Source organism: Neodiprion pinetum, chromosome 4 (assembly GCF_021155775.2).
Source record: "Neodiprion pinetum isolate iyNeoPine1 chromosome 4, iyNeoPine1.2, whole genome shotgun sequence".
Classification (NCBI taxonomy): Eukaryota; Metazoa; Arthropoda; class Insecta; order Hymenoptera; family Diprionidae; genus Neodiprion; species Neodiprion pinetum.
This window is the reverse complement of record NC_060235.2, coordinates 42,124,875-42,140,760: the sequence shown is the minus strand read 5'-3', so window position 1 is coordinate 42,140,760 and position 15,886 is coordinate 42,124,875. Positions and strand designations below refer to the sequence as shown.

The window sequence follows — 15,886 nt, the reverse complement described above, 5'->3', positions numbered from 1 at the left end:
AGATTACATGCGGAATCGTATAAGAAAATTTGGGCCATAATTCTACGTCTCTGTGTATTGTTAAACCGTAAAGCAATAATCTCCCTGGAAAGATCGTATTCCTAAATCGATTTTACACCCGGGTCGTTCCCGTTGTTATAGAAATAATTGGCATTGTTCTCGTGCTACTTTAGCTTCGTTTTATTTACCCTATTATCCCTCAGGAATACATTTCAGCCGGGTCGTTACGCACACACAGACATGCATAACCAGAGCTTTTCACGAAGCTGCGGACGGTAAACCCTTTTCCACGTAACCTGCATTTGTAATTTTTATTCTATCAAAGCTCGGTCGTGTTCCGTTTCACGTGCGATTCGTCGACGTTATCGGTCATCGATTCGAGCATTTTTCGCACGCTATGACACGCCGTAATAACGCATGACTTTGTTATCGGTACATCGGTCAAACTTGCAGCGAAAACTAATCCCATCTGTGTCAGTCTTCTTATCACCCAGGTAGCACATTTATCCAAATGCCGACCATCGTTTGATTAATTAAAGACGACGTAATGTTCACAAGTAAAAAATTTTACTCACGAGTTGGCGGAATGTCAGTAACGACCGTCAATAAGCCAGAAATCGAAGCTGAGCCAACCCTGTGTCAATGAATATACTCAAAATTGTTGTCAAGATCAAGACAACGTTGAAACAAAAATTTGATATGGCATAGAACTCGGCACAGTGAATTTAACAGATTGAAATCCGAATAACCAGCATTCCGAACGTAAAAATATCGAAAGTCCAAAAGAAAGAAAGATCAAAGTGGTGAAATTTCACCAAACCAGAAATTCACGGAACTGAAAATCTTCGATCATTCGGAATTTCGGTGTTTCAGATTTTTTAATTTTCTCATCTTCTCACTTTCGAAACTTTGACTTATCGAAGTTGCGCCCTTTCGGGATTTAGTCCTTTCAGAACTTTGCACTTTCAGAACTTTGAGCTTCAGGTTTCTAACCATTCGAAACTTTGATGTTTCGTCAAAGTTTGATTTCTTCACCTCAAGTTTCGCAAGCAAAAAATTCGGGATTCGGCGCTTTCGGAACTTTTCAAATTCGGAATTTCAACCCCGCCTGAATCGGAGCACTTTCAAGCGTTGAAACGGATGAGAAACGGGCGGCGACCGAAATTGCTGAGACCGATTGAGCGCGGCTCGCTCTGCAAGTGTTGGGTGTTTTCATCAAGCTAAACTCACCGACATTTGAGAACGTGATTTTTGGTGCTCACCTCGACGAGTGTCGTAACCGCGGGATTAAACCAGCGGGGTACGGATTGGTGGGCGTCAACAATTCCCCGCCTCGTTGTTGCGCTCCATGAGTAATTCCGTGGCTGCGTTGTTGCTCTGTTACCATTTTTTCCATTCCATATTCTTTTTTACCCGTGTTTCTGTCGTTCGCGCCCAGCTGCGGCCAGCAATCGCGAACCTCACGAAATTACACCGCTTTCCAGCGCCTCCCGAATCAGCAGCTCAATCTAGCTTTCAAGCTCACAATTCGTTTCGGTTTCGAATCCATCCGGGGAATCAATTCTTCAGTCCATTTCTGGCACGCTTTTATGTATTGTCGAACCTTTTTTCGGGATTAGGAAGCGATCGGACTCTCATTGTCGGTAGACTTGCAAGTCGAGACTTGATCGTCCTGAAACTTCAAGTTATCCGGTCTCAAAGCGCAACTTCTTTATCATCTTCAAGTTTTCAGAGGACTTTTTTTTGTTTTTTTCTTCACCATTTCGAATTCCAAATAGCAGTCGTTACCTCGTTTCATCCAGCAAGTGTTTTGCAGAGTTTTTGTAACATGCGCATTAACGTTGAAGAATAAGTTACACGCAGTTAACTTCGGGGGAAAATCCAAGACGGAATTAGTATGTTCTAGGTAACTGCCTTTACGCCCGGGTAATTAGGAAAATTCGTTATTCGTATATCTTACGAGGTTGTAGAGTATAATCTTTACCGTTAAAGACTATGATTATAGGCGTCTTGAACCTTGTACGTACAACCAGAGGTGAAAGAAGTTCAGCGAACGAGTTGAAGAAGTCCATTAGTATGAAAATGTGGCCGAGAATCTCGGCTTGAATATAAACATTCAAGCTCTTCTGACTTCTCTTGCTCCCGTAAATTTCTCACCCTGAAGTGGGAAGCTCGTCAAACGCCGAGCTTTTCGCCGTCGTACTAAAGGATGTAACAAAAAATCGTCACACCGTCTTGTCCAGTTTTCGGTCCCGGCTGAAACCGCCAATAGGTACGATCGAAATTTCGATATAATTGAAGACGAGGGATTTCAGGATACCGACGAAGCCACTCAGCCGGGTAAAATTATGGAGACTGTCGCAGCTGCATGCGGCTACTTAGCGAGCGGTAACTTATACAGAGTTTCACGGATCCGAGGCCTAGTTTCCATTGTGCGGAAAGCCGAGCATCGGAGCAACCAAAGTTGGAATTGGAAGTTGGATATTCTGCACGAGATAGACAAAGAATAGAGCATGCAGCCCGTTCCACTTGTTCAGTTCCATCCTGTTTAGTTAGGCGGTAATCTATTCCGTTCGTTGCGAGCTGAAGCGAGGAGTAAAAAGCGAGAATCGAAGAAGAAGAAGAAGAAGAAGAAGAAGTGAACTAGATCTCCTTCCCCGGAATCGCGGTGGCTTAATCAGCCGTCCCTTGGCGCTCCTACGGGTGTTAATAATTAGCGAGGCATTCGTCTGCAGATCGTCGAGCGCGTCAACGAGTTTCGAAGAGGATCAGCTACGCGCGCAGCGCGGGAGAATTCAACGGGGGTGAAAAAGCGAGCCGAAGATGCGCGCGCAGCCCTCGGCGATCATTTCGACGGGCTTTAGTCGCTCGCACGAGTCTTTCAAAGCCGTTACGAAACCGGCCGAAAGCTCAGCGCGCCAAAGTCAGTCGCGCTACCGCCGCACGGAACTTTCACGTCAAGCCACGCGTTTCGGATTGAGCTTTTTGCTTCGAGGGTCAAGAGGTAGCTTTTCCTTGTGCGGGTGTCCGTTTACGTATTCAGACTTAAGATTAGACGAGAATCGAGAGTATTCGTGGTACTAAACAGCAACAGAAATTCAAAGTACAGCGTAGTTTGTGATTTGGTTCGACTGTTTCGAAGTCTTTTTCAAATCCAATACGCGTCTTGTAATTAGATTGATCAAATCGATATGTGTTTTCTGTGACAAGCAGTTACGGTAGTTCACATATTATCCAAATTCAGTACGAAACGGTTGAAAGCACATGAACAAAAAAAAAAAATACGACCAAAACTTTTATTATCTGTAGTGGGTTTTATATTTTTGAAGCCCTCTGTGTGATTTTTAACTTTTTGTTTGTTTCGTTGGAATTCTTTTTTGCGAAATCGTGAGATTTGTCAACTCGCTTTTCGTTAATTTTCAAACGATGTGATCGACTCTTTAATTCGTGGAAAATTTATACTGTATCAGACTTTGAAAAGATTGCGTAAGAGAGTGGGAGAAAATAAAAATTAAGTATTGAAATAACTGCGGCCTTGAAATCGAAGTAAAATAAGACGAAACCGAATTTCAACGTATCAGCTATTGTCGAAAACCATCGATAGCGTGATTCGATCCCCTATATTTTATTCTGATATCTCAATCGGTTCTTGAGTTATCGCTACAGTGAATTCATCTCAGCGTCACAAAGAAGAATCTTTCAACTCGTATCACGGAGGCATTCACAATTTTCCAATAAATCGCAATTCTCGGATTTCTCCGAAATGCTATTTATTAATTATGCACACCTTCGTAACTGTAGATCAAACTAATTTTTGCAACTTTGATAATTTTTCTTCGAAGATCTCTTGAAACAGTCTTGAAATTGAACTTTTATTTTTATACATAAATTAATGTGTAATCTACTCATTTACTGCAGACTATGAAAAGTATTGCAGAACTTCCGACGAAAAATCGGTAACAAAATCAGCAGCTTCAAAAATTTACCTCTTTGAAAAAATCAGGCTTCATTTACTCAATGTAAAACTTTCACGTGCTGTTTTCCAAAGACTGTAGAGACGAAATTTATTTGAAAGAATTCTCACTAGTTCTTAAATTTTTTTCGAAAATTTTTTTATCATCTCGTTTTCATTTCTCAAAAGCCTTGATTAATCAAATTTTCTTTCACGAAGACCAAATTTCATAAAAAAATTTCAAACTCTCAAATAAATTTTCGCTGTCATCTCAGACTTTGTAAAAACAAACGACGAAATTCAACGTGGATAAAATTTATCCCTCAGAGCGAATTTCGCTCTTAGGCGAGCTTGCAAAGCACCAAACGCCGCTGATTACGATCAGCGGTTTCCCACCATTCGTTGTCAGTATGAAATCCACGTCAGGTCGCGTCTTTAGTTTCGCCGAACGTCGGTTTCAAGTGGTTTCAACGGGGGGTTACATTACGTTGCGTTACGCTACGTTGCGTTGCGTTGCGTTGCGATGCGATGCGATGCGATGCGTCCGACGATAACTCCGATCGTCGCTTTCTCCCTGACACCGAGCTTCTCCTCAGTCGTGTCAGCGACGCTGCCTGCCATACTCGCGGCTGTCAGTCGTCGAGGTGATATTCTCCGAGTTAGTCGGTCAGTCAGTCGTTCTCCCGAGCTTTGACTCGATCCGTCCGATTCGGCTTTGCAGCTTGTATTTCGGTACGTTTTCAAATCGGCAGAGCGATTAAATCCTTCGGTTTGTGACTGCGATTTCATATTTCTTACTCGTAATTAAAACACAAACCAGTTTTTTTTTACCCCCCCTATATCGTGTTGATTTTACAATAGTTTTCTTTCTCATTCAACTACGTAAAAACATTATCACAGATAAATTTGATCGTCATTCTTGCGTGCGAATTGTACGAGATTTCTCCGACAAGTTTCAGACCGTCGGGAATTCGAAATTCGAATAGAAAGCGCGCCAGAGTCAAACTCCGTGTAAACCGATTGGGAGTTTAGGCGGGAAATTTGAACCAGCGAAGGATTTCAACCGTTTATACACGGCGTTTCTTCGCTTCTGGCTAGTGGAATTTTTATTTCCACAAGTTTTTACAGTTGGTTTCGTAATTTACTACCGTTCTTCACTGCCAGTGTCTGCAGCGAAGTTCAAGCTCAGGTTTTCCGCGGTATGACGTGACTTTCGACACTCCGGTCAAGATAAGGTTTCAGTTTGAACTTGTACAAAGTTGAGAAATACCGATAGAGCTAGTTCGATTTTAGTGAACTTCTCTTCGTAGCTTTAAATATAGAAATGATAGTCACAAGTGGAGAAGAAGCGCGAGAAATATTCTTTGCAGGGTTGACGTTGAATGCGATATATTAAAAATAGAAAAAAAAAAGTAAGAAATCATCGCGCGTTGAGACAGAGAGAGAAGCATAGCCCGAGAATGAAATGAACGAGAAAATCTCGGGTGGGCGTCAGGTCGGCGAGGTAAATCGCAGTAGGGAAGCGGACCTCGAGTAACAACAACGCTTTTATTATTCAGGTGCTGCGTTCCGCGTTACGTTCACAGGTACAACATACGTGGTACGTCAGGTACGCACAACGCTTCAAACAAATCGGACGCGCGTAGCGCAGCCGGCATTTTTGTGTCGTGTATTTAAGGCGCTGAAACCTTTTGTGAGAACTTGCGTAAACGCGCGCTTCTTATCTCTAAATTCTTCATAGAGACTGTAGAGCCTTTGTGTCGTGTTTGTTCCGGTGCTACGTGATCCAATTTTCAACTTTATTTTCTCGCTCTTGCAACTAAAGAAAACACCCAATTTATTCGCATTTATTCTACCGCGGTAGACGCTGCAGTTTTCAAGTCTAATTCCAAAGAGATTGGTTGGACGAAAATCGGTACTTTTCAGTTATTTTATTACCAGGTGAAAAATATGGTATTCGGATTATAAATAACTGCAGTATAGATGTCGACGCTTTAGTCAAAATCAATTTATAATCGTTAAGAGTTCAGTAATTCCGTTCAGAAATCTAACTTCTAAACATTCACTGTCACATCTTTTTTCATCATTCTGGCATCGTTGAATAATCAATTTCAAAACATTGCACCGGTATTGATTACCGTTAAAAAAAATCGTGACATTGAATTCACTATTACTAAAAACGTAAGATAGTCTAATTCTAGTTAAAACGAACCATCGTAGAATGAAATCGAATGATTCTGTAAGATGTTTAACAATTTTAAATCGATTTGGAACGAAGCTTCGATATCCAGACTTTTCTTTTCAATTTTACTTATTTCTATTTTGCTATTTTTCGAAATATCTATGTAGCTTGGAAATGTAACAATTTCGTAAATATTGCATATACAACGATCCCATAAAATTTTTATAAAAATCCTCGATTTTTGACCAACCACGTATAATTCCCGGCATAGAAAATAACAGAACTTGTTTCAAAGTGGTCGATTTTTTCGACATTTCACAGCCGTTCGAAAACTTGATTTTCCAAGTCTCGATCATCGCGAATCGCGCGCACGCATTGCAAACCGAAGCGAATTGTTAAACCGCTTCCCACGCCCCCGTTTGTTTTCAGTGTTTCAAGTTCAGCATAAGCCATGCGGATTAGTCGCTTGCAGTTCTAGTTTGTCGCGCTGCACTCGCTCTCCGAGGTGGCAACAACTGAAGTAAAGAAAAAAAAATAAATAAATAAATAAGGTCGCGATCCGAAGGCGAGATAATTCTGCAGTGTTAATTAGTAAGTGAACAAATGAACGCTTGAAGGTGGCAATTCGGAAACCCAACCGTCAAACTTAACAACTGTAAAGGGCCAAGGGCTCCCAAGCATTGTGAGAAATGGGAGGATCCAGATGCTTCGTCTACATCGCCCTGTTTCTGCTGCTCGTCATTTCCTCCGTAGATTCTCAGGGAAGAAGACGGCAAAACAGGACTCGTCCAAGAGGTAAAAACCAGAATTTGGCACGAATATCCGCTGCAATTATAAACCAGTCCTATTTGAAATGTACAATTTTCGCGGGCATTTACGGACGTTTGAAATACCAGAAAACTTTATGCCGTAGCTTTGAGTAAACTCTGATAAATTCTAAGTCATTTTTTCTCCCATCCCGTCAACTCGATTCAACTTTTATATTCGACACAAAAGTTTTGTGTTTTGAACACGGGACGGAAAATACCGAAATGCCAATTCCGGACTCCGCCAGAGTGTGATATTAAGTTTAGAAAATTTCCTCATAGCTTTGCAGGAGTAAAGTCTGGAGCGCTGCTCTTCGGCTCCGTAGAAACATCTATCGGTAGTAATTTGAGTGCCGATTTAATTGTGGTTTGGTTAAATCGATTAGGAGAATAATTACCGACTTGCAGAGAGATAATTGAATCCATTATTCTAATATCCTCTTATTCTTCCAGTACGGGAGGGGGGGGGGGGGGGGGGGGGGGGGGGGGTGGGTGGGTTTGAATTTCTCCGTAAGGTATTCCGAGTTAGGCGGAAACTGCCGTTAAAGAAAGAATGAGAGAAAAAATTGAGGTGATGGAGGAAAAAAAAAAAAACAAAAAAACTATCCGATTACAATTACAAATTAACGATTACAACAATTTCCTTTTCTCTTATTTTTAAACGTTATATGTAAAGTTTGTATAATCTATAAAATGAACTCCGTGTATTTCCCTTTTTCCTTGTCGTCGATAATTATTCAAACCACGAATAAAAGCTTGGGTCAATTAATCGCAGGAGTCGCCTGTAATTTCAACAATTATCCCGTCGATTTCTCTCTCTACATTTTTATCAGTCTACGTCTCTTCTCGCAGGAAAATTATCACGATCTTAATTCTTAGATCACCGCAGAGTTTACCACTTCTTACATAATTATAAAGACATACAAACGAGCTGTTTCCTCTGTCTCAAGGACTATGTCTGAACTTTTTCCATTATTGTAGTTCTCGGAGGAAATCATGCGACCGATCTAACCGCTCGATTCCTGCTGACATAACCGTAGCTGCATCCGGTTGCGAAGTTGGATAGATATAGCGGAAACTATTGTCGTATTTTTCTCTCTTTTAGCGATATTTTCTATGTTTTCAATATTTGCAAACACCGGCTCGAACTTAAGAACGAAATGGAACCGGATCGTGCCTATCTAAAGCAAAACAAAGCTCGACGAACTTGAACGGTTTTCTTAATCGACGCGAGAATGCGATGCAGATGTAAACCCAGTTATTTTGCACGACGTCTGTAATCGCAATTCGTGCAAGGAAAAAACATGACTAAGTTAAGTTCTGATAATCTTCATTAGCAATACTATCCTCTCGGTGCGATGGGAAAAATATTTTGAAACGATGAATTTTTATCGAGTTCTTTTAGCGACTGATAACACAGGCCTGCGAAATATAACTTATAATGCCCCCCAATAATAAGTAACAATGCTCTTTTTTTAGGTATTTAGGTATGTTGAATTAAAATACAGCGCAAGTTTTCTTTACAGCGGATCGAGATTTATTTTTATTCAAGATACGCATATTTACAGATTCTTGAACAATTTTTATGTAAAAAAAATACAATGAATACAAAACTGTTTGCTTAGGTATAAAATGAACAGTATTACTTTAAAACAAAACTTAAGAGATTAGACAAATCAAAAATATTTGCAATATCTTTTTCTACTTTCTTCAAAACTGCTGTTCAATTTTTTTCTCTGGTACTTGCGTGGCTCTAAATATGCTTAAAATCACCATAAACAACAACTACCGAGGGTCGATGAATATTTAAATATCAACACTACCATTAATACATATATTTAACACAGAAAATGGAAGCCGATTCTGGCAGTACTAAGAAAACAGAAAAAAAATGTTCTCAAAAAATTTACGCTATATAATTTTTTAAATATTTTTTTTATAGACTCGTACCTAATAACTACCGAAACTATTACTCAATTTTGTGGCGGGATCATCGCAGGACTGTGTAATATTTTTTATTCATCCGATTGGAATGAATAACACTTTTATTCTCACTTTTTTCGTTCAAATTTTGCAATCCCTGATTCCATCAGGTGTTTTTTACCGAAACACGTACACTTGACGATGATGCCGCGTTGGGTCGATGTGTAAAAACGTAAGTTGGTTAAGTTGGGTAAGAAAATTCTCGATCGCAAAGCCCAGACGCGACGGGAACACGAATATGGCTTTAGCAGATGTGCTCGACCCTTGACGGCACTGACCCTTGATACTCTTAACAGGTAGACCGGCACTAGTTGACTTTACTAACTGAGATAATACGGTCTCGGTGACGCACGTGTTAAGTTTCGGGGAAAAAAATTTCACTATAAAAACACTGGGGGGGGGGGGGGGGGGGAGGGATGAAAAAAAAGTAAGCAAAATAACAAATTTTACGTATATATTCACTTATCCATGATTACGACATTCAAGCTTACAACGCTTCTCTCGTTATTTGTTATATATTGATAATGCATTATTTGCTATTTCCGGCCGCCTTTCAGTTCTCTAATTTCTTTTATGTGAGAAAATATAGCGGAAAAATCGCCCCGCGTCTTTCCTTTTTCAGGGTGGTGGAGACTGGCGCGAGGGTTGAAACTATCTTTGTGAACCTGTAAAGGTAGATGCACACTATACAGGGTTGTACGGAAGTCGGATGTACGTCATACGGCTCGTATATAATATACTCGACATGTACTTCCGTTCCACACTTGAATCGCTGCTCGGCGAACCATTTGCCGAATCGATAAATCGAAATCTACCGATACGTAAAGCGGGTCTATGATGTACGAAAACAGGGGACGCGGGGATTATTTGTTGCAGGAAAGGCAATCGGGGGATTACTTAATTCGTGCGAAGAGTAAAGAGAAGAAGAAGAAAATAAGAAAGCACACAATTATATTTATGAGACTGAAGTTAGCTACGTTAGCGAAACCAAAGATTGGGGAAAAAAAATCACTGTTGTGCAATTTTTTAGTGACTCAAGTGGCCAAGTTTCGACGATTAAATGAAATATTTTCATCTTATTATAATTTACTGCATTTTGTAAATTCTTAAAATTACAAAATAACGGGTTTTCCGAAATAAGATGTTGGATTTCACGAAATCTCCACCGTCCAATTGCGTTTGCTTGCGCGAAACCGCGTATCAAATATATCGATACGTGCACACGGCGTATATAGGGTAGAAAAGCGTGGAGGTAGAAGATGTAGTGAAATTTTTTTCCAAAAGAATACGATGTGGTTTGGTAAATAACGTATGGATATAATATACATATGTACGTACGTGAAGACAGGGTCGAGGAAATAAAACAGTAAAAATAAGACTCAGGGAATTTTAGCCCCGAAGAGAGAAACCGCTGGTCGGATTTGAAAGGGAGGAAGGGGAGGAGAAAAGTGGGTAGTAGTAAAAGTTGGGAATAAATAAATTCGATGGGGGGAAAGGCATGTGCGTCTCGCGAAAAGTGTGTTTGCTTCTGGGGAATGGCGGCGTCGTCGAAGGGCGAAAAGCAAGCCCAGAGGCGAGGATCAAATCTAATAACCGCGGAGGCAAATATCTCCAGCCGGGAAATAGTGTTTCCCGTAAAATCCATCGCCCTAGACGCGATCAAATCGTTTAAACACCTCGCAAAATATCCTCAACGACACGTTACAAGTCGCTTCTGGTTATTATCACCTTATCCTCAGGGTAAATTTTTTTCCTTCCCTTTATCCAGTGACATTCGATGCTATCGATTATTTTGGTGACAAATTTTCTTCTACATTTTCTTCGTTGTTGAAAAAAAGAAAGGGGATGTAGGTAATTACAAAGCGTCGTTTAGGACGTGTAAAATGAATTTTGAAAAAGTGGCAGACCATGGAATTCCGCTAAGTATAAAATAACGTTGAAATGATAATTTAAAACTCCGGGCGTAAACAGTTTTGATTATATGTAGACAGAATAATCTGCAGTCCAGTGAAAATATTTTGCCATAACAATCGCAATAATATTTTTCAACTGCAAAAAACATTTTTTAAACCATCGATAAATATATACGATACCCTTCGATTTTGAAAAATAATTAAACGTTATTTGACTTGAGAATACGTGATTGGATTACTAGTGAAAGTGTTTATTACATTCACGAAGTGGTTAATTAATTTCTCGTGATTGGTAAGTTTATTTTCAATTTCACTCTTTGTCCATGACTAATTAATTTTTTCGCCAAGATAATATGCTTTATTTGTCAAAAATCGTTATGTATCGAATCTTCTAGACACATGTGAAATTCAGTGAATCGTCAAACCAACCGAAAAACGCTCAAATTCTCGGGTGAAAAACCGCTCTAATTGATTATCAATTCTGCACGATATGGTGACTTTTTTCAAACCCAAGTCACGTTAACGATGCCAATTTCAATCTCGTAACTTTTTTGCGTCATACCAGCGTTCGAAATGCCCATTCGATTCCTTTGACGTCAGAGCGCAGAGAAGAAGACACGTGCGGAATATTCAATCGGTCGGTTACAATCAAACTCTATTTGACAGGTGTATAGAAATTCCTGGATACCGTGCCACAGGCGCACGGTGATAACTTGGCGTTGCATAATCAGCAAGCAGCATTGCGTAACGCAGCTTCAGCTTCTGTCGGCCGCGCTAAATGCCGCGCTAAAAACGGTTAATCACTGCTGAACCAATTTATCGCCGTTCCTTATTCGCCGCAAGCGTGTTTATTCGTAAGATTGCCGATTCGCTAGCGCCTTTCATTGAACCCCTGATCCACGGAAACTCCCACGTATCGTTCGTCTCTCCAAAGCGATTTTAAATTGGCGATGCGCCGCCGCGTCAAACGCTGGCAGCTAATTACGTTTTTAACAGTCGAGAGCCACGTTCACTGACAACGAGCCTGGTGGTCTACAATTGGGTATTTAAATTACAACAACATTTATCATCATCGTGACTCTCGAAACCGTGAATTCGTTAACGAGATCCTTTGTAAAGCAGATGTAGCCAAGAAATCAAAAGTCGATCATAATCATTATCGAGTTTCGTAAAATCTGAATCTCAATTTACAGATTTTTTTATCACCTAATATCGAGCACAAAAACGCAATTAACCAATTCGCGGGTGAAATGAATCCGGTTTCTATAGCGTGAGCCAATCTCTATTTTCACCCTTTCTAAGAGTTGTTCGATGAGACGATTCCGGCAACGAAATCCTCGCGATCCTCTGCAGCTGGACCATCGATCTCCAAATTTACTGCTTCCAATATCCGGCGACAAATCGCAGCTTCCCTTACGTATTTGCTATATTCTTACATGGGTGGGATTCCGACTTATAAGACTGACCCGGTTATTAATTGGCGGAGAATTCTCAAGCTCGAGAGAGAAAAGCTTTCACCCTGCGGCTACGAGCCCATCTGCCGCCACGGTTTCTTTTTTCTCCATCTTCATGCCTCACGTTTTCCTTCTTTTCTCATCTCTTGCTGTTTACTTTTCGACGGTTGTTCCCCACTTTGCTTCATTCTTGCTTTTGTTTACACGGTAATTAACGAATAGATTTAATTTGCTTAAGCCGTTTTTCCGCAGAATCCAGTGTGCGAACATTTCCGAGAAACGAAATCAGGTACATTTCATGTAGAGAAAAATAAGCCTCTTTGTTAATTCAATCGGAAATTTTCTACACCGTCCCAACGTTCAAACTCCCGCCACATTCAGGCTGTGCTTCTCATTGCCGCCGACAGATGGACACGCGCTCTTATCGTTCTCACGGTAGAAGGAACTTTTCACTTATCAGAAATTCCTTAACGGTTAATTCCAATCCAAATTCACACGAATGAATTCATCGGATTCGAGTGTTTTACCTCTTGTACCGACAAAAACTTGAAATTTCATTGAAAATACTCTACTGTCAAGAGCTGTCTGATTTATTGTTTGGTAACCATTGAAAGAAGAAGAAATGAAATTATTTGTCAACTTTGTTATTACACACACGCATTGGCCGTGTGAAGTAACCTAGAAGGCTTTAGCTGCACGCAGCTGGGCGAGGCTTGCTTCAGGTATGTGACGGAATGTATTCCTGTCTTTGGCAAAGACGTGAAGTCTGTTCACGGCTGACTTGAGTTGGTGCGTTTTATCTGTGGCTCGAGTGTGTGTTTGCGACACGCTCGAGATGTTTCTGCAATTACGAAAGCGGTGTGGGTGTGGATACGCGTTGCACCTGCAAATTCCAGGGGCGAACTTAACGCCGACTGAACACATATGAGAATTGATAAGAATTGCGTCGCACTCGGGCCGAATTAGGACCTCTTAGAGCCCCACCTTCGGCAGTTGTGCAGCTTCGTTACGCAATCTCAGGTCGAGGAAATATTCTACAGTGCAGCTTCATCACGACGTATCGCACGCATCGACTCCTCATGCATTTAACAACAATCCTCTTGTACCTGAAGACTTATCTCCGAATGATGATCTCATCACTTCTGTGCTTGCGCACCGCGAATGCCTGCAAATTTGTCTTCAAACATCGGCTAGTTTCGTATGCAAGACTGATATCTGCTCGATTGATTGCCGAATGAATTTGACAATCCCGCTGAGCTCAACGCTCGTTTTATTATTCATACGAGCATTGCTCGATAGAGTTTCTTTCCTTAAAACTTGTGAAGAAATCCAAATGGTTACAAAATAATAAAAAATCTCATAATCTTGAACTCAGATGTAACAAAGTGCGTCATGGTTGGCCGATCATGTCAGTTATCGTAACCTTGATACTCTGTAACCCAATGACTGTTCATCCCTGAACGTTAGTAGTGAAGGTGCTTTTGGTCTGGATTCCAATCAAGAAAATCATACATATGTCTTCAAACCACTTGCATAAACTGATCTGTTTCGATAAACAGTTTTTTTTTTTTTTCTCTCTACTACGGTCACGGAATGCAAACTTGGGGATAACTCTTAGGCGCAATGTGTGCAATCACGGTAGAACTATGCTTGGAAACGTGCAAAAGAATGGAAGGTTCAATTCGATTTCATCGCGGATGTCAGGAACGAGTTACTGTCTAGGAGTTGCACCGCTAGTAAATATATGCAGCAGTGGTAACGATTATAATACGAATGCACTCCAAGTAGACGCGGCTAATACCCCGTTAAAGGAGTGACGGAATACCCGAGTGAATTCTCAAGCCGGAGAGATTATTCGAGCGGCATCGTGCCTGCCACTCATCCTGAACGAAGGTTGGAAATCGTGCCGCAAGTCTGTCAGCCGAACGAATATGTGCAATGGTATAAGAATGCGGGACTCGGAGTAGGAAGAGGATGTTGTCCTTGCGTCCGCTCGCTGCATGCCCGGCAATTTACCAATTTTCCAATCTCGAATTCAGCCCGCAATCTTTGTTCGCGTTTTCCTGCATCGGAATTTCTACTTTTTCGTTTCAACCTTCGTCACGGCTAATTGTGCAGAGTCGACTACTCGACGAACCAAGAATCAGACACCCTTCCTCGACTTTTGCGCGTTATCAAACCGCCTCCGTGTACGTACAGCGAAATCGCATCGGTGTTGGATGTTGTACCGCGGGACTTGATCCCCGCAATCGGCTCGTGAAAAATCCCCCTATCTCGCAACCCGATTCGCTCCCTTATCTCTGACCCTTGTGTGTAAGCCTCTTCAACTTTCCATGGATGCGCCGTTGTACGTATGTAGAAGTGTGCATATCTCAACTTTCCAACGAAGGTTGCGGTGCACTGCTGCCGTTGACCGCAAGGAAAAACGTGTTCCATGATTAGACGGGTGTTTGAAGGAGGCTGTAATTCGTATCGCTAATTGTATAATTATCCATTGTGGAGGAAATAAAGATCAAAGATCCAATCCGAAGAACGGCCGTAAGACCGTCGAGTTATAGACAATGTCGAGTCACGTTCGCGTATAAATAACAAGATTTTGCCAGCTTAACAAGTTCAACGATTGTAAACACAAGCGCGAAATGCCGGGTAATTGGCCTGATGGCTTTTTTATGGTCGCTTGTTAAGCTCGACAATCAGTACAGCGTGAAGTATTTCACGAAACGCGTGTCCGCTTTATACCGAAGCGCACCAATTGCACCAATTGGGACAATCTCGCGTCGGACAATCCTGCAACCGTTTGCGTGTCGATGGAAAAACATTGTCCAAAGAAAAAAAAAATTTTTTTTCAATCGCTTAACCCGTTCATTCTTGCGGTTTGAAATTCGGTACGAACACTAGTGCGGGAGAGGGAAAACCTTGGTTAGAAAAACATCTCGGACATGAGCGATCGTGTGACTAGAAATATTGTATATATTTGTTCGCATATCGACACGTGACATCATACTCGCTGTTATACGTATACGGCCAATTAATAAACATTTTGAGATATCGTTGTTAAAAGTCACCGGAGGAATGCCAGGAGTAATAAAAAAAAAAAAATAAATGTATTATTGCGAAAGAAGAACCTTGGCGACCAATAAATATAAATATGAGGAGAGGCAGAAAAACGAGACTTGCCACCCACTCTACATGCCTGCAAAACGGTTTTCGCCCCCGCATTTATTCCTTCGACCCGTTAACGTCACTTCGTCGAAACGATGTAACGTCATCTGCACCATCGCATGATGCACCATTACCACAAACGCTAAAACAAACCTGCACCCACATCGCGAGCATCGTCGTCTGCAGTCCGCATCATCCTCCGAGGCGACCTTTCCATGCGACAATTCAAATGTCACCGATCAGCGAGACTTTGCCATTACGATGCCGCCGCCGCATCATGCGGACATCGACGTGTGAAATCGCGTGCAGGAATCGCAGGCGTTAAATCATCCCACGCGTGAACGTGCAGTGACATATTCTTGCAATTGTCTACAACGCGTATCGCATACGATACGTATCGCGTATACGTATGTCTGAAGTTAATGAAATAGCGC

The 15,886-nt window shown here is 41.3% G+C and overlaps 1 protein-coding gene across 33 annotated transcripts in view; it reads left to right on the top strand.

Moving 5' to 3' along the window:
* The window catches only part of trol (terribly reduced optic lobes), a 126,326-nt gene that overhangs the window by 54,178 nt on the left and 56,262 nt on the right, over positions 1 to 15,886 (top strand). For 3 of the 33 annotated variants that reach the window (XM_046623065.2, XM_046623064.2, XM_046623063.2), the window contains exons 1-2: positions 4,548 to 4,684; positions 6,564 to 6,929. The exons of 28 other annotated variants lie outside the window; for them this stretch is intronic. In XM_046623065.2, the coding sequence (XP_046479021.1) occupies positions 6,824 to 6,929 (106 nt within the window). In that variant the 5' untranslated portion in view covers positions 4,548 to 4,684; positions 6,564 to 6,823. Of the gene's footprint in view, positions 1 to 4,546; positions 4,685 to 6,563; positions 6,930 to 15,886 lie in introns of those variants that run through there. 2 more of the 33 variants (XM_046623061.2, XM_046623062.1) reach the window with 2 other exon arrangements.